The 18,930-nt window shown below is 39.8% G+C and overlaps 1 protein-coding gene across 1 annotated transcript in view; it reads left to right on the top strand.

Moving 5' to 3' along the window:
- BMP3 (bone morphogenetic protein 3) overlaps positions 1–14,134 on the top strand; it is a 30,185-nt gene extending 16,051 nt beyond the window's left edge. The window contains exons 2-3 of the mRNA XM_045790313.2: positions 581–1,491; positions 8,437–14,134. Coding sequence (XP_045646269.1) covers positions 581–1,491; positions 8,437–8,628 — 1,103 coding nt within the window. The 3' untranslated portion in view covers positions 8,629–14,134. The remainder of the gene's footprint in view (positions 1–580; positions 1,492–8,436) is intronic.
- The last annotated feature ends 4,796 nt before the right edge of the window (positions 14,135–18,930 follow it).

Here is an 18,930-nt window from a genome sequence, read left to right as displayed (position 1 = left end):
TTACTATAGCCAGGCTAGCGTATGTCAGATGGTACCACAGTGTGGTTTCCTGGATTTACATTTCCCTGATGGTTATTAATGTTGAGCATCTCTTCATGTGCATGTTGGCCCTTTATATATCTTCTGTAAGGAAGGGTCTATTTGGTGCTTTTGCCCATTTTTTGATTGATTTCTTTGACCTTCTGATGTTGAGTTAAGAGTTAGTCGTATGTTTTGGATACCGCATTTTATCAGGCATAGGATTTGAAAATATTTTCTTTATCCTGTAAGTTGTACAGACTTTCTTGATTATGCCCTTTGATGCACAAAAGTTTTTTGTTTACGATGAAGTCCAGCTTTTTCATCTTCTCAATTTCTTTCTTTCTTTCTTTTTCTGCTCATATTTTGGGGCATCATTATTTAAGAATCCGTCACCAAATCTAAAGCCATGAAGATTTTACATGTATGTTTTCTTCTAAGAATTTAAAGGCTCTAGCTTCTATATTAGGGTCATTAATTCATTTTGAGTTACTTTTTGTATGTGGTGTCAAGTAGGAGTCCTCTTTATTCCTGTTAATTCTTTTTTTTTTTTCCTTCCTAGGAACCCTTGGGAGCAAGGGACTGCACATTTTTAACCTGACTTCTCTCACCAAGTCTGAAAACATTTTATCTGCCACACTGTATTTCTATGTTGGCAAGCTAATAAACACCAGCCTGAGTTGTCCAGTGTCCCGAGGATGCCCACATCATGCTCAGAGAAAACACATGCAGATTGAGCTCTCTGCCTGGATCCTTAAATCTGACAGAAACCAAAGTCAACTCCTGGGTCATCTTTCAGTAGACATAGCCAAATCTCACCGAGACTTTGGGTCCTGGCTATCAAAAGACATCACTCAACTGCTGAAGAAGGCCAAGGAAAATGAGGAGTTCCTCATAGGATTTAACATTACCTCCAAAGGACACCAGCTGCCGAAGGAAACGTTACCCTTCCCCGAGCCTTATATCTTGGTGTACGCCAATGATGCTGCCATTTCTGAGCCGGAGAGCGTGGTATCGAGCTTACAAGGACACCGGAATTTCCCCACCGGAGCTGTGCCAAAACTGGACAGCCATATCAGGGCCGCCCTCTCTATCGAACGGAGGAAGAAGCGCTCCGCCGGGGTCCTGCTGCCTCTGCAGAACAATGAGCTTCCTGGGGCAGAATATCAGTATAGGGAGGAGGGGGTCTGGGAGGAGAGAAAGCCTTACAAGACCCTTCAGACTCAGGCCCCTGAGAAGACTAAAAACAAGAAGAAACAGAGAAAGGGACCTCACCAGAAGAGCCAGACGCTCCAGTTTGATGAACAGACCCTGAAGAAGGCCAGAAGAAAGCAGTGGATTGAGCCTCGGAATTGTGCCAGGCGGTATCTTAAAGTGGACTTTGCGGACATTGGCTGGAGTGAATGGATTATCTCCCCCAAGTCCTTTGATGCCTATTACTGCTCCGGAGCATGCCAGTTCCCCATGCCAAAGGTAGCCCTTGCTCTCTGTCCTACCCTTCCTACCCTTCTGTAGAGTAGAGCGACACACTGAGTGTGTGGTTTCATTTACAAAATCCATCTGGACACTGATTTATGGCATTCTAACATGTACTAGGCAATCATGCTTATGCTTGGTTTTTCTTTAATCGTCGGTAACATAATACGACGTCAGTGTTGGTATGAGAAGGAGACGAGGAGAAATGTGCGTGTGAAATACGTTGTTTGTGTTGCTTCCGAACACAGTGCGTATTTAGCGACGTGGTCTGCTGTGCGATGTGTGAATGTGCGCCCGCACACAGTCAGCAGGCCCCCAACGACAGAAGGCTGATCTTGGAGGGAATAGTCAGAGAACGACCAGAGGTCAGGGGGAAAGGGAGGCAGAAGGACTAACGGGCTTGATGCCCGTGCAGAATATTTTTTGACGAATAGTCTCTCATGAGATGAACTGGCCCCACCAGGGTCAGGATCAGTGTTGGGCCAGGTAAACTCGCCCCATGAAATCCACCGGATGCTCATTTCATTTGCTTCCCTAATAAACTTCAAAAAAGGAAGGCAAAATAGGATACGTTGGCTCTGTAAGTTTCTTCCAACACTTAATCCAACCAGAGTTTACCTGTGTCTCTTCCAAAATCAACAGAGGCTGTACTTTCTCATATCAGTACCTGGTGTCCTCAGGAATATGCTCTCGGAGGCTTCCCCAATCCCACCTCTGCCTTGCACAGCAAATCCAAGTGACTCCTCTCTTTGAATTTAAAGTTAGTAAAATAGAGTGGTGCCCTCTAGCCTTCAGTGAAGCTTATCGCTGAAATTCTATTCTTAGCTTATAACAGTTTGAATCTCAGACATACAATGAAATGGGGCTATAGGAATAGAATTCGGAGAAAGAATAGAGTTAGGGTTTTTGTTTTTGTTCTTTTTCTCAAAACTTGAAGTGAATCAACTTTTGCTGCTATATAATAATGGGGAAAAATCTTTTGCCTCCAAGAATGAGTAGCCTCTGCTTATAGCTCTTGAAGGTTTCATGTTCTTGTCCCACTAGTCCCATGATCATTGGGATGTTAAATGGAACACATACATAAGGTCTGACTGAGCAAGGCCAGGTCAGCCTCAGGGCAAGGAACGTGATTGAAATCCTGTTTTCTTATTAGAATATCTCAGAAGGACCAGCTTTCTACATCTTCTAAGACTTGTCTTTCCCGAGGATTTTTGCCAATTCCGTGTTTTGTAAATCTAAACACTAAGTAAAGATTTTGTACATTTACTATGATATAAACAGCCTTATCTTGTCTAAATATTCATAAAGAGTATATCACTGATCAAACAAAACTTGTTCCAACTAGGGTAGCATTTAAAAACACACCACAAAGATGCAGAATGTAACAGTGATGAATTTTTATAGCGTAGGTTGCTTTGTGGCATTGAGAGGCGAAATGAATTCAAAATCTGTCTCCTAAACTCAGGATGACTGAGTTTTCCAAATAATCTCTCACACTCATAAACTGTAACTTCTTCTATGTAGCCCGGGGAAGGAGTTTTCCTTCCCGACTCCAGATTTTAGGACCCAGAGAACCCTGACCATGTGGAGCCATTCAGTGAGTTTTCAACTCCTCCCTGGGGAGCCCTGGTCTGGTCTCTACTCCACCACAGTTACCCCAACTCCCCCCCCCCCCATCCCCTGTGGGCTATGCCTGCCTTGACGTTCAAAATCCTGCTGTTGCTTCAGTAGATCTTCATGACGGTTCTCCATGATCCAAAGCACAATTATTTCAAAGCATATGAGGGATAAATTAAGAATAGCAGAGGTAGGTTTAAGGAGAGAAGTGTGTTAGTCCGCAGAATGGTTAAATGTGCAAGCTCAGAGCTAGGCTTCTTAACCTTACTGTGGCTACAGATTGCCTCGGGATGTGTAGGTCCCGATCCAGTGGCTCTGGGCAGAGAGCCTAGGTTCTGCATATCTCATACAGCTCCTAGGTGCTGCCAGTGCTGCGGGTCCACAAAGCCCACTTCGAGTAGCCACATTGAGAGTTAAATCCTTTTGGCTAAAATCTTGGTTCTGCCTCTTACCAGCTACGGTTCTGGGGAGAAGTTACTCATACTCTACACAGCTGACCCTTGAATAACGTGGGCATTAGGGACACTGATGTCCTGCGCCATCCGAAATCCACAGATAAGTTTTGACCCAGAATTTAACTACTAATAGCCTACTGTTGATTGATAACCTTATCGATAACACAAACGGTAGATTAACATGTATTTTCTATGCTGTATGTACTCTATACTGTACTCCTAACAATAAAGTAAGCTAGAAAAAAGAAAATGTTGAGAAAATCTTAAGGAAGAGAAAAAACATTTACAGTAGTGTATTTATCAAAAAAAATTCACATATAAGTGGACCTGTGCAGTTCAAACCCATGTTGTATAAGGGTTAACTGTATGTTAGTTTTCTCATCTTTGAAATGGGTACAATAGTACATAATAAAAACAATAGTATCTACATAATAACAACAGAGGGGAAGTGAAAGTGAAACACCTTGCACATAGTAGGTGCTCAATAAATATTTGCTATTAATATCATTACTAATGGTCATTGTTGAGACTGAGGAGAACAGAAAATTAAATGCAGGGGGCTGAAGAAAGACCAAATAGGGAAAGCAATCAAGAGAATAAAAGACGTTAAGACAAGAAAAAGTTTCTTAAATGTTTCTAGTCCCTTTCCAAACATCACAAAGCCTAAAATAGGACTCTCCCTGCAGGTTCAACAGCCTGTAAGCTCTTCCAGTAACAGTTCTTTAGAGAGTAATAGAATCAGGACAGCACTGACTGCAACAACTGAACTCATCATAATATTTGTCAAAACTTGGAATGGCATCAGAACTCCAGGGAGACATAACAGGGATAAGTGTGGAGCTTTCTCTCTAAGCTTGAGGTTTCCCTTTGCCAAGTGGAGAGTGGAAGTTTGGCTGTTACATGGAGTTCTCCATCTCTCATCACCTTGTGAGGATCTGCTTCACTTTTAAGGCTTTCTAGTGGTTCCCTTCCAGTCTCTGTGGCTTTCAGGTGGTACAGTAACCAAACGGATGGGAAACGGGAGCCAAGACAAAGCTGCTACGTGCGGGTAATTAATAAGCATCACAGCTTCCAACATGGTAACCAGAGCAAAGTATTTAAAGAAAAATAGAGTCCACGCAACAGAGGCAAATAAGGCCTCTGACCTGATCAGTACGAACACACGTGGAGTCACGGAGGCGCCAAAGAACTTTCAGACTTTAGATACACATTTTGCCCCGGAGAGAAGTTCTCCCAGGCCACACTCCTCTGCTTGCCCCCCTTCCTTTTGGCCTCCCGAGCAAAAGCCTGCTCTACATGGCGGGGCTATTTGTCTGCAAAAGTCGACAACCTGTTCTGTAATTCAGAACAGCTGTGTTCTGCCTTTCCCAAATTCCAGGCTTTGCCCTTTCACTGATTCCAATTAGATAGTTTCTGGGCTATCACACCCATGTGGGCTGGACTGGAAGAGTGTGGAGCAAAACCCCATGGCCCAGGTCAGGAATGAAGGCTCTTAGCTGATGACACACTCTCCCTTGCTAATGCCTTCGTAATCAAATTCAACTCGAGGACATCATGCATAGCTTGGCAGGTGCGGGCCGGACCACTGCAGATTTCATTCACAGACACGGCCACGTGGATTTTTCTGATTTCTAGCCCCTACAGCCAATCTGTTCTCCCAGGGAGAGACCGCTGGCACTCTGCCATGAGATGGAAAATACCCGTAGAGCTCAAGCCAAGTCCTATGCCTTTGCTTCCCCCTCACCACCTTCGCGGAGATGGAAAACAGAGATTGCAAATGAAATGAAACTTATTGAGCCATTGTTGCTGACCGAGATGTGGGAAAACCAATAAGGATTAGAGGAATGGAGTTATTTTTGCATGGAATGGTGTGAACGCTAATAGCAAAGACACAGAATTAGGCAGCAAAGGATCTAAACACTTGGAACCAAATAGCCTATATAAAGAAGAAATTCACATTTAATAAGGTCAAAATGATACACCCTCAATTAATTTCCTGGGTTTCCAATTCCAATCTCTGGTCATGAAAAATTACAAAAAAATCCTAAATCTTGATGTACTAAGTTACCCAAGCAGAAATTCCCTAAGCTGATGTCAGAGTCATGTTTTACTCTCATTAAAAACAGAGACTAGGGAGAGGCGCGCCTGGGTGGCTCACCTAAGCATCTGCCTTCGGCTCAGGGCAGGATCCCAGTGTCCCGGGATCAACTCCCCTGTCGGGCTCCTTGCTCAGCAGGAAGCCTCTTCTCCCTCTCCCTCTGCCTGTCGCTTCCCCTGCTTGTGTTTGCTCTCTCTCGCTAAAAAATAAATAAAATAATCTTAAAAAAAAAAAAAACTAAAAACAGAGACTGAGGAGGGAAATAACACAGATTGACAAATTTCTTAAGCTATGTAAAGACAGTCATGAGAAGGGTGATCTGATCTCAAAAACAAACAAAAATTATAGACTGGCCACCTGCTTCAAATGAGCAATTACTGCTTGGATCTTTTGTGCATGACATAATGATGCCCGGTAACGGCAGCTTGATCAGAGGATTCCGTAGTGAGAAAAAATAGGGGAAACTCCCTAGCAAATTGAAGGTTCCTGATAAGACACACCAACCCAGAATCAAGGGCCCGTGCCTGAATTCCAGCGAGCCCACCAGAGACCGCTCATAGTTTCTGAATCTATCATTTGTGAGTTAGAGCTTAAAAAAAAAAAAAAAAAAAAAGGACAGGAATTTTCCTAGGAAACACCCATGAATATTTTCCATATCTACTCCGGGTCATTTGCACAGAACCTTTTTATTTTTGTTGATGGGAATTATTTCCACAGAAATAGGTAAAAGGGAGAGTATGCTATTTCATGTAAGTATTTCGTCCATTTAGCAAGGATTAATCCAGGACCCAGAGCATGCCCTGTTCCAGGCCCCGGAATAGCAATGCATAGCAGTATCGATCACTCAAGGCCTTATCTACTCAAATAGATCCACTTCATATGAAGTTTAAATATTATAGGAGTCATTAAAACATTAAGAATAACAGAATAATGTCAGAAAATCTATGGTTTACAAAAATCCTTTGGGGCATTATTACAAGCCATTTGGATCACTGAGTCTTAAGAATAAATCAATAGAGAAAAGTGGGAAAGCTGGGGGAATTTTCTTTGGAAATTGCCAATACCGATGAAATAATGAACAGTGGCCATGAATCTCTGTTGTACAATACTGATTACAGTTTGTGTCCGTTATGCAGATTTTATTGTAGCTGCAAGGTGCATGATATGCAAAATAGAACACAGACTTCCTTTCCTTGAAGGGAGAATACCTTGCTTTGCAAGGCTAATTGATTGAACGCTAACAATCCTTGCCAACACATACTTCAAGTTTCTAGGAAGAAAGAGGAAAAAACCAGTTGCCTATCATTAAGACCATACTTTAAACACTTTATGCCTATTCACAATAAAGTTAAAGTCAATGTATGGATAATTTCTTTCATTAAAGTTGAAAGATGGGATGAGACAAATTGGATTTGCCCTTTCTCTGCCAAAAATAATCCTTTTTTTTTTTTTAATAGTATGCCAGCTTTCTAAATTATTTACTTCTTCCTTGGTTTCTATGGACCTTAACCTTTTAACTTGTTCCAGTTGTCCATACTGGGAGTTTTTAGGAGTATGAAATTAAAATACCAACTCAGAGGTGCCTCTGAGCCATGAGAAACATGGCTTGAAGTCTTGAAATTAAAAACCTAGAGTTTTGGCCTAAATCCCACTTCTGAATTGACATGTGATCTCTGGCAAGTTACCAAATTTCTGTTTCTAAATATATTTCAATCAAAACTGATTTCACCTGCCTAAAAGAGATGTTGGGGAAAGCTGATGCTGCAAAGGGTGGCATCTCTCCTGAAGAAGGCTGTAGCACTCTGGTGATACCCGAACATCCGGGGCTTGGAAAAGGGCCTGTCCTTCCATGCTGAGCAGAACTGTGTGGCACTCTAAATAAAATCACGTGTGTCACGTGGGTGTTAGCGGTTCCATTTGGCATTTTCTCAGGAACGGATTTTACCCAGGCTTCTTTGGTCAAACTTCTGATACCCATGGAATAACCTTAGGCCCCCTATTCCCAGAGGATATGGCCCCCTCTTAGAACACTTTTAACCAGACCTCCTTGAAGTCTGAACCTATGGAGCAACAGTGACCCCCAGTGGCCAATGGGGTGGTCTTCGTAACCTCCGTTTGTGCTTCTAAGAGGTGAATAATTACACAGCGGAGTAATTACCATCCAATCCATCCTGGTGCCATCTACCAAATAAATCAGTGTTCCTTGATGTGCTTGGTTTTATTTTAACAGCAAAGTGTAAACATCACTATAGCAGTGGCAATAATATATCTGTGTTAACTAGGGTGTTTGTTAGGGTTCATTACAATTAGCATAGAATCGAGAACAAATGGTTTTCGTTGCAATCCTGTTATTGAAAACATCTGAGGATGTATTAATCCTCTGGGAACTAAGTTGTTTTTAATTAAGTGATTCTGGTTTTAGATAACTGGATTCAAATCCTTACTCTATCTCTTCCTAGTTATTTGACTTTAGACATGTCATTTGAGCTTTTTGAGCCTATTTCTTTACTTGTAAAATATAAAAAAGGGTAGTTGTGTTGTAAGGATTAGAGATACTAGGTCTAACGCAGCTGGTGCATAGCAGGTGCTGAATACAGGGTAACCGCTATGGCGGTGCTGGGATAGGAGGCCGTGCCCAATGGGTAACAATGCCAGAGCTCCATTACATTGTTGAAACGAATTGATTAGTTCTATGTATTTTGATGATGAACAGTGAAGAGTGGAAAAGCAGCTCCACCTAACTTCGATGTTCTTCTCCCGTTTCTTTTCTAGTCTTTGAAGCCATCAAATCACGCTACCATCCAGAGTATAGTGCGAGCCGTGGGGGTCGTTCCCGGAATTCCTGAGCCTTGCTGTGTGCCGGAAAAGATGTCCTCACTCAGTATCTTATTCTTTGATGAAAATAAGAACGTGGTACTTAAGGTGTATCCTAACATGACAGTAGAGTCTTGTGCTTGCAGATAACCTGGCAGAGAACTCATATGAATGCTTAATTCAATCAATAGTTTATTTAATGGACTTGCCCCCCTTTTTTTGCACTGCCAATGCATTTCACCCCAAAAGATTTTTTTAGAGTTGAAGAGAATGAGCAAATAGACTGACGATTTCCACCAAGGAGAACTGGATTGCGTTTGTTTCTGAATGTAACTCAACACAAGATTTTAGTAAATATGGACATTTATTTCTTTTTTTAAAAAAGTCACAGAAGAAAAATGATCACTCAAACTGTTTTTAGACCTATTAGAGGACACACTGATTTATTTTTGTAATGGGCTTTGAAAATAGGTTGGGAAAACACCAATAGTTTATCACTTATCTCTACTCACAGAGAATAGAAACATTCAGTATTCTGAAGTAGGCTTATTGCCATAGATTCCTGAACAACTCAGCAAGTGCTAAATAACCCAATCGATGTTTATGTTTATCTGAGAAATGTTTAAGACTTGTTTACCTGTGTTTTTCCTCCATGTGCAGTTGTGTGAATAGATGAGCAGAGAGCGTATGTGCCGAGTGGTGGTGTGTGTACGTGTGTCCATTGCCGGATGCCCGGGCCCCTCTGTAGGAAGGTTTGTTTAGCATGGTTTTATAATTCAGTCTGCGCAGAATTCTTTGTTTGTTTCATTTCATGTCCTGGCAAGCACCATTCAATTATGAGAACTTTACCAAAAAGGGGAGAGTGATCCAAGAGCATATGCAGAGAGTTACCACTTGGCCCAGCCATTCGGCTTGAAATACAGTTGTTTTCATTTCGTTGCCTCCTAGAAAAGGGAACCAGCTACCCAATTTTCAAAAACCCAGCTGTAATTGCCCTTCTGTCCTTCCTTGTCACAGGTACCTTCATTTGTTCTTTTAAGTTGAATTCAAAAATTCAACTAAAATTTTTTAAATTTGATTAAAATTTTAGTTCTCTTGACATGTCTTGACTTCCTGTGAAGTAATCCAGGCTCAAAACCTGATGGAATAGCAGAGATTTCTTTAAATGATCAAATTAATCACAATCACATGTCGAATATCATTCTTCGGCCAGATCCAGGTTCAGGCACCTTTTCACGTGAATCAAGGCTCAGCCATGGACTCTACCCTTCAGCGAAGCTCACTAAAAATCATTCACCCAAAAAAAAGGAAGTCAAATATAGACACTTCGTTTTTTCCTATTTCCATTTGTCATAAATATCCTCCTATACTTTGCCCTTGAAAACTTGTTCAAAAATCTCTCTTGCTATGTTGACGTGTGACAAAAACTTCTCAGACCACGGCTTGGTGATGCTGTCATACTCGTGGTGAATAGCCATCTCCGTTGAATCTCACCTGGTTAGAGATGACTAAGCCACTACAGAGGCCGCGAGCTATCAGAAGACATGGGGTTTTATTCTCTCTACCTAGAGCTACCTATCTTGGGTCATCATTTAATAAATATTTATTGAGCATTTATTTTGCAAAAGGCACTGTGTTAACCGTGTCTTTAGCATCCTCACTGGTAAAATGAAGAGGTTGACTAGTGGAGCCAGAAGGCCTTTCTGACACGGAAAGCTTGGGCTTATAATACCGCTATTTCATATGCATCTTCCTTGAACGGATGATACCGATAGATCTAAAAACACTGCAAGTGTCCCTGTCCCTAAACCAAAGGCAAGAGCAACCTCGTCTTCAGTTCTTGGGAGTGAGTATGGAATTCTCTGTGGTTTCAGTCATATTTCTAGCTTTCTAACTTATTAGAAATGCATTTAAAGAACATTACCACGAAGAGAAGCTCTTTGATGCTTTTGGAATACACAGAGGTTGGAGCGAGTGTATATTAGCTCCGTGAATGAGACACGCTAGTTCTGAATCATCAGTGAAGCTCTGGGGCCTGAGTTACTGTGGTTTCTCATAGTTCATTTTTTTACTCTGGCAGCACTATGCTAAATATTTGAAATGAGATACGTGATGGAATTACCTTTACTAAACTTTATCAAAAATTTGAAAGCAAAATTATATAATAGAAGTGAGCCGGTATGTGGCCACCCCATCCTGGGCATACCATCTTTCAATAAAGAAAACTTCTTTTTCGTTGGTAGAAATGATGAAATTCTATATTTAGTTTTTTCCTCCAGCAGTTCCCAGCATTACTTTCCAGCCTTCATTCCAGATGTCTGTTTGTTACCTTTCTTAATTTTAATTGATGACTACTTACTACAGATTAAACCCACAATGGCCAGAAAAGCCTCTAAATAATAAAAAATTATGAGTACAAACTAAGTAAAATTTTATTTTAAGTAGCAGTTTATATAACAAAATTACAACACAATTAAAGAGCTTGGTAGTCTTTCAGCAATCAAAATATTTTTTGACCAGTAGTTATTTCTGGGTGGCCCTGTAACCATTATTTCACTACCACATTGAAGAAATGTTATGCTATAAACAGGAAAAGTTTTATTCCCCCCCAAAATAAAGGAAGACTTCTTTTCTTTTTTTTTTTTTTTTTTTTAAAGATTTTATTTATTTATTCGACAGAGATAGAGACAGCCAGCGAGAGAGGGAACACAAGCAGGGGGAGTGGGAGAGGAAGAAGCAGGCTCATAGCGGAGGAGCCTGATGTGGGGCTCGATCCCGTAACGCCGGGATCACGCCCTGAGCCGAAGGCAGACGCTTAACCGCTGTGCCACCCAGGCGCCCCAGGAAGACTTCTTTTCAATCAAGGGGGTTGAAAAAATGAAATATTTTAACTAATAAAAATTTACTTGAAATAGAAAATTGACAATTTCACAATTTCTTAGGTCCTAGTGTATGCATAATTTTTACATAGACTTTTTATAAATTTCCTGGTATAAAGATGGCAATGGTGTAAGATGAGAAATTATGTTTAAAAATGACATTTCCTAAATCATGCATCTCTGTCTGTCTCTCCCTCTTTTCTCTCTCCTGTTCCCCCCTTGTCTTTCCCAACTGCCACTCCACCCCCATTCTTAGTTGTGACGCGCACGCGCACTCAGTCACTGAAAAAGTGATTTTTTTTCAATAAATGTTCTCTTAAATTCAGATTCAGGGGCTGCTGATGTCAATATAGTATTTTCAAAGTATCTTATTGTAAACTGGGTAATAATATACAATTTACAAGATTTGGGATTGTGGAATTTAAACTGGAAGATTGGATTCCCCAGATCTCAGGACTATAACACTCCAGATACTTTTTTACCCTCACCTAGCTGTATATTGACTGAGGATCATTTATTCATTGAGATAAGATTTTTTACCTTAATATTTCTGGAACAACTCTTGTCACCTGTTTAATATTTTTATAGACAATCATATGTGTATAATACTATTATCAGTCTGCCATAAAATTTTTTTTCTATAATTACATTATTCTGTTTAGTCTTTCTGCTTTCACTTTTCTCTGTGCTAACAAGTAACTAATACCCGGTTATTGACTTCTTGTTGAATCAAGTTTGGGTTAAAGAATAGCTACGCACACTTGATGTGTAAGATTGGGTATGTAATTAAATAAGAAAGCTTGGATAAATCTGACTTCTCTGTATAGCTTTTTTTCCCTTGAGAATCCTATTTTAATGTAGTTTATAGGTGATTAAATGACTCCCCTTTTCTAAAAACCAAGCCTTCCCTCAGCTTTTCACACTAGTTTCTGTAAATGTTTTAGTCCAGAATTTAATGCTTGTACAGTTAATGGCAATTTAAAATATATATATTATATATATATATATGGAAAACTTTAAAGATGCTTTTAATTTATTTAATGACTGTTGCTTTTCTATAATAGTAATTTTCATCCTAAGATGGTGAGAAAAAATTCTTTTTACTATAGTAATGACCTGCAAAATGAAATTTGGTTCTTTCATCAAATCCACCAACAGGGCCCGTTGCAGTGAAACTGTGCAGGACACCTCACTACTGATGGATAAGCTTTGCCGACTTTGTATCATTTTCTTCCAGTAATGGAGAGCTTTTCATTATACAGTATGAAAATAAAAATGGCTTAATTGAACGCTTCCCCATTCTTTTCTACTATTATTGGGAAAGACCGCATTTTCAAAAGTTTTTTCAACTGTGCTGCATTTCAAAAGAGGTTATAAAGGTTAGGCACGGATTTAAACATTTTCGAATGGTGTCATGGTCAATAAAGCATGATTACATCATGGAACAACACTGAAATACACCTGGAAGGGGAAAACTTCTCTTCCAAACTGAAGAAACTCACCTCGAATTCTTTTGTGTTTGTTTGGTTTTGCATTTCTTGTTTAACCACAAAGTCCCCATTTCTTAATTGGAGATATTTTTTTTCTGCGAGCCTGACTCCCTATTTTGACAAGAACATTATTTCATCACTTATGGCTACCATATCCTAGGTACATTTTAGAGGATAAGCGTTTAAATGTAATTGATCATCGAGGTATATTGCTCTATTTTTGTTTAAGCTCTAGTGTTCCCTTTAAGAAAATGAATGACCTGAGTTTAAGAAGTAAAACATACTTTCATATTATTTTTCACTCATTTAATCTATATCAGATTTATTCGGACCGTCAAATTTAATTAAAATCTATAGCATTTTGGAATTATAAAGCACTTTAGAGATCATCTTGAGCAAGTCTCTCCACCTCTCTGGGCCTCATTTAACTCACCTATAAAATGAGGCAATAAATTTCTTGCCTCGTAGGGTTGTTACAAGGTTTAAGAAGACCATACATGCCAATTACTTTGCCAAGTGCTTGAAATAGAATAAAAACTTCGTTACTATCAATTATTTTTATTTTTATTTTTATTTTTATTATTATTATCTAATTCAGTTTTCCCACTTTCCAAATAAGGACATGTAGACATGCTATAGTTTAAACCTATTTGGATGTCTACTGATTATGCTCTCCTCTTAAAAACTGGCTCCCACCAACAGAGATGGTTTCCTTGACACATGACAAACATGGGCATCGGACAAAAGCTGGACCGATGTTGGTAGAGCTGGGAGGAGATGAAGCAGCAATGCTGCCCAGGAGGGTTGTAACTTTCTTGCCTCAGGCATGCAATGTCAAAATTGTCCACAGTCTTAGAGCTGCAGATTAGCTCTATGTAACTATTATCAAGTGAATATCAGCCAGTAAAACTAAAGCATACAATAGGAAAATCACAATGCCGCAGGGTTTTATACATTTAGATCCGCAACACACAAAATTAAGAACCCATGAAACTTTTCTTCATGCTTTTGTTCACAAATAGATGTTCTCATAGCTTGGGTTTTTAAATTGAATTTTTGTTTTGATTCTAATATTTGTATTTTTCAGTTTGCATTTGCTATAATCCTGGATTCTAGCCCTGGCATTTCTAAGCTCTGGGCTTGTGTGCTTTGCTATATTCCTTCACCTTCTCATGGCCTCCACTTTGTCTTAGGCGGTCTCACAGCATAGGGAATATAGTCAGTGGTATTGTAATGTGTAGACTTGTCCAATGGCTATGCTGTACACCTGAAAGTAATGTAACATTGTGTGTCAACCATACTCAAATAAAATTAAAAGGACATACAAAAACGAGATTTATCTAACACTATTTGTAACGAGAGTACTGCATGGGAGTTAGGAGCTCAGGCTTGGAGTCAGACTCTTTGCATCAGAATCACGACTCTGTCTCTTACTAGCCATGTGACCTTGAGCAAGTTATAAAACCTCTCTCTGCTTCCACGTCCTCATGTGTAAAATAAGAAGGAAACACAGAACCTCCCTTGCAGAGTTGGAAGGCTTACTTGAGTTGTTACATATGAAGCACTTAACAGATATTCACAGTGCAAAGTTAATGTTCTGTAACATTAGCTTTTTGATGGATTAAATTTACTTTGTGTATTTCCACGGATGAGTCCTCCTTTGCCCTGGGAAGTAAGATCTCAGGTATTATTCCCAGTTTATTCATCAAGGAGAATAATTGACTTAACCAAGGTAAGAGCTATGTTGGTGTCAGAGCTGGGGTTCATGTAGTAATGGATTTGCTCTGATTGTCCTATTCTTTTCCACTTTGCTTCTAATGCCTCTTCCTAAAGAAAGCCATCAGAGTAAATATTCCCTCAGAGTTCAGAGAAATATGGAGGAAATACACAAAGGCATCAGATAGGGAGCAAAAAATAAGCTTTAGTAAGGGCAATGTTGGATCAGTGTTTGGATCTGAAGCTGTTTGCCTGAATTGAATGTCCCGCCCAATTGTAGGCCAACCCCAGCGGGTGTAGAGACTGTCTGCTGAACTAAGGTCCTGAAAGATGGAAAAGGTGTGTTTTGAGAAGATAATCCTGAAAAGGGAAAAGTCAAAGAGGGGCCCAACTGTGCACTTCCGGTTGCCATTTTCTCCCATCATCAATCAGATAAGTTGCCCCCTTAAAAAGAAAGGATGGAGACAGGAACTGACAATATCGCTTCAATACTTCCCTGGAAGAGAGTACGCAGGACTCTTCTTCCCGGTATGGGGAAACTGGAGGTCAGGTATTACTAACTCTTACAGTGCTATCACAGTGGGAAATTAGGACCTTCTCTATATCCTAGTAAGCATGAAGAACCCGAAAGAACAAGTCTATAATCTTTGATCGTAATCTTAAAGCTTAACCTGGCCCCACTGAGAAATATAGACCCACTGGTGGATGGCCAATTTTCACTTTTTCACTATTTGGATCAGCTGCTCCCTTCCTATGAGGAAAAGCCAGAAGAGGAGGGGGAAGCAGGACATGCCTTCTACCACTGTTTCCTCTTAGCAAGTGGGGTAAAATTGAACCCCATTTATGGAAAGGTGAGGAATGGGGTAAAAGTGACTCCCCTAACATAAATGATATGAACTGTCTCCTATCGCTTTTTAAAATTATAATGAACATTTACTATGAATCTAAAAGGAACAAATATGGTATAAGGTAAACATTTCAGTTAGTGGCTGGGATTTGGTTTTGTAAGAATTCCTCTAGCCTGTTTATTATTCCTATTTTCTCCAGGACCATCAAAAGACATGGAAGAAATAATCCAACTTTGGTTGCCTTGAGTCCAAGGCCAGAGTGCCCTTGGTATTTGAACTGCAGGCTGTAGGAGAGAGAAGTCTATTCTGTGACACCATTGGAAGCTGCTGTAATTAACAAGGTTAGAGTATGAAGCACACTCCCCACCCCCACCCCAGTGTTGTCCATTTTAGTTCCCAACAACTTGGTTTTCATTTTGTCCTCATTTCCTTCTGGGACATTGAAATGCTGCTCTGCTCTGAGGGCAATAAGAAATCCAGTCCTAGAAGAAGTTAAACTCAGAGAGTAGCAGGTGTTTTCCTCTCCCACATTTCCTTCACCCCAGCCCCATACCCTGTATGTCACACACACACACACACACACACACACACTGGCTCCACTGCAATGTCACTGAAGCAGGGAGTGAGGTATGGTTATGTTCCAATCCCTTGGCTCAAAATATTAGCCAGCTACATTTTTGAAATCGAAATACGGGCAACCTGCCATCAAGTTACAGTGAAAACCACCCCCCACCTCAGGAGGGCTCGGGCCAGATGTGAACACAGTGGTGCAGAGGTGAGGCGATTATGTGCAAGAACCATGTGACAGAGATTTTCCCAAAATGGACTGACTTAAGAGAAACATTGTGGTGTTTTCAGGACTTCAGTCCTGTTTTCTGGAGATTTTCCATCACTATAAACACTGGTATACATATACACGAGCATAGACTTAAAACTGGGTCCAACATATGCAGTTTCATTAAATAATCTTGTTAGAAATGGGAAAAATTAATGACACAATATCAGAATTTTGCCAGTTGAAACAGTCAGACAAATGCTGTATGGAATCTGGAGCCCATATCCTGGTGTCAATAACATGGATTAGAAAACCCAGAGCTGTTAGTAATGTTCGGATGATTTCATAACACAGAAGTAGATGGCCTGCCTGGCTAGGGCTGTGCGTCAAGACGTAACTGAGCCCTTCGGAGCTGTGCTTTCTACTGCCTTTAATTCGAAGCTCACTTTGTAATACTTCCAAGGGATAGCAACATGTTGCAAAGAGAAATTTCAGCTGTGATAGGTTAGGCTGAGAGCATTTTGAAGTTACAGTTGCCTGTAATGTCATCAGCAGTTCCCATTTCCCCTAGCAGAACATTCTAGAAGTTATATTAAAACTTCACTCCACTCTCTCTAATTACGAAACTGAGATCGAGGGTTCATCCTCAAGATGAGCTATTCCTGTCTTGTAGCAGGCAGTTTCCTCTAGAGCATTCTGCTTTGAATCACCTGTGAGACATGTACGAAAATGACCCAATGCTTTGAGAACAAGGAGAAATCACAGAAACATGAGTATGTTGAGTTAAACTAAAATGTCATATTTTAAAGTAAAAAATCTTTATGAATCTTAGACTTCATTATTATTCTTTCTCAAGTCTCTTATAGCTTTCTGGAACAAAGTTTGAATTTGTGAAAAGGCCAAATAGCCTCTAGCATGATTATCAGGCACATAGAGATGATGGACAATGTGCCTGAATTAGGACACAAAGAAGAATGAAATGATTAAATCTACACATTGAACATTTACTCACTGAAAGGGTCTTCCCTTCAGTTTGTTGACTTTATGGAAAATGTCAGAGCCAAGTCCTGGATATTTATAACTGATGAAAAATAATTATCTTGATGGTAAAGCCACTTACTCAAAAAAAAAAAAAAGACAAAAGAAAAGTGAAAAGGGAAGGGAAGGGAAGGGAAGGAAAGGAAAGGAAAGGAAAGGAAAGGAAAGGAAAGGAAAGGAAAGGAAAGGAAAGGAAAAGAGAAGAAAGGAAATGAAAGGAGAGGAGAGGGAGAAGAGAGAAGAGAGAAGAGAAAAGAAAAAAGAAAAGAAAAGAGAAGAGAAAAAAAGAAAAGAAAAGAAAAACGTTTGTTTTGAATCCCTGGGAATCTGAAGACTATTTCATGACAACTGTTAGAGAGACAAGGTCCTATATTGTAATTTATTCATTAATCAACATGAACACCAGTGGCTGAAAGTGGAGGGACCTTAAATAAGAGGCTCTTTAGGTTCCTGGATGACAGGCAGCTTGCGGTTTAGTTTTGGCCAAGGTTTTAAAGGTCTAGCATCTGATAACACTAAACCATCCAGAAAAATCCCCTCACCAAGAGTCAGGAGAGCTTGAATCTAAAGCTGCACGAATACTGTAGCCATTAACCAGATGTAGCTATTTAACTTTAAATTAATTAAAATTGGATAAAAGTAAAAATTCCGTCCCTCAGTCCAAGAAACCACCTTTCAAGTGCTCCACGGCCACACATGGCTAGTGGCTATCTGATTGGACAACGCAGATGTAGGACATTTCCATCATCACAAAAGCTTCTCCTGCATGGTGCTGATCTAAGGAATAAACAGGAAGTAGTTTCCCTTTGACTCTTCAGGAAAATGTCTATTTTATGTCCCTGGTCGATCAAATAGGAGGTTCATGGCTAACTAAAATTAAAACATTATTATAAAATGTAACTTAATCCATACTTCTTTAAGATTATATGTTAATCACTCTCTGACCTAAAAGCTGCCTCAGGTCATTCGTCCTGGGACAAGATCCAGTTTTTACTCACCTGCTATTTAAAATACAGATGTTAATTACCATTCAGACCCAGCTGGGCTACTCTTACCAGGCGTTACATTACACAGGGCGGAACGCTCCCAAGACGCCTTTCCATTGACTCTCAACAACTTTGTGTGATAACATTACGTCTGTTCCTAATTCATTAAGTCCACTTTTCCACGTAACAGCTCTTTGCCCTTTCTGAACATTTGGGATACGTATACATAATAGATGATGATGATAGATAGATAGGTAGATGAAGTTAAATACTGTTAAAGCATTTTATCCTGTTTTTCATCGACAGTTATTTCAATTCCTTTTTGATACTAACTGTTCAGTAAGTTTTCTACAAGAAAATGACAAATAAAAAGCATTAATTAAAACATGTAAATGTTATAGAAAAAAATCTCATTATTAAAATTACATTATATATTTGTATCTTATAAAAAGGTGAAGTGCTTCTCAAATATACTACCAGTCCTTCTTCCTTTGAGACAGATTGTTATCAAAATAAGTAATAAACAGTTAAAAATAATTATCTCAGAACGGCGGCCATTTTCAAGGCTAAAATAGAAAGTTGTGGGTATAAACTAGACAAAAACAGTCAGTTTCAAACTCTCTTGTTGCTTCTCCATGTGATATTGGGTGTTTGCCCAGAGAAGCCTTCATTTTAGAGCGGAAAATTTCAGTGTCTATAATCCAGAGAACACACTTGCAT

This window comes from Ursus americanus, chromosome 8 (genome assembly GCF_024610735.1).
Source record: "Ursus americanus isolate L20-20 chromosome 8, mUrsAme1.1.p, whole genome shotgun sequence".
Classification (NCBI taxonomy): Eukaryota; Metazoa; Chordata; class Mammalia; order Carnivora; family Ursidae; genus Ursus; species Ursus americanus.
This window is presented reverse-complemented; position numbering and strand designations above follow the sequence as displayed.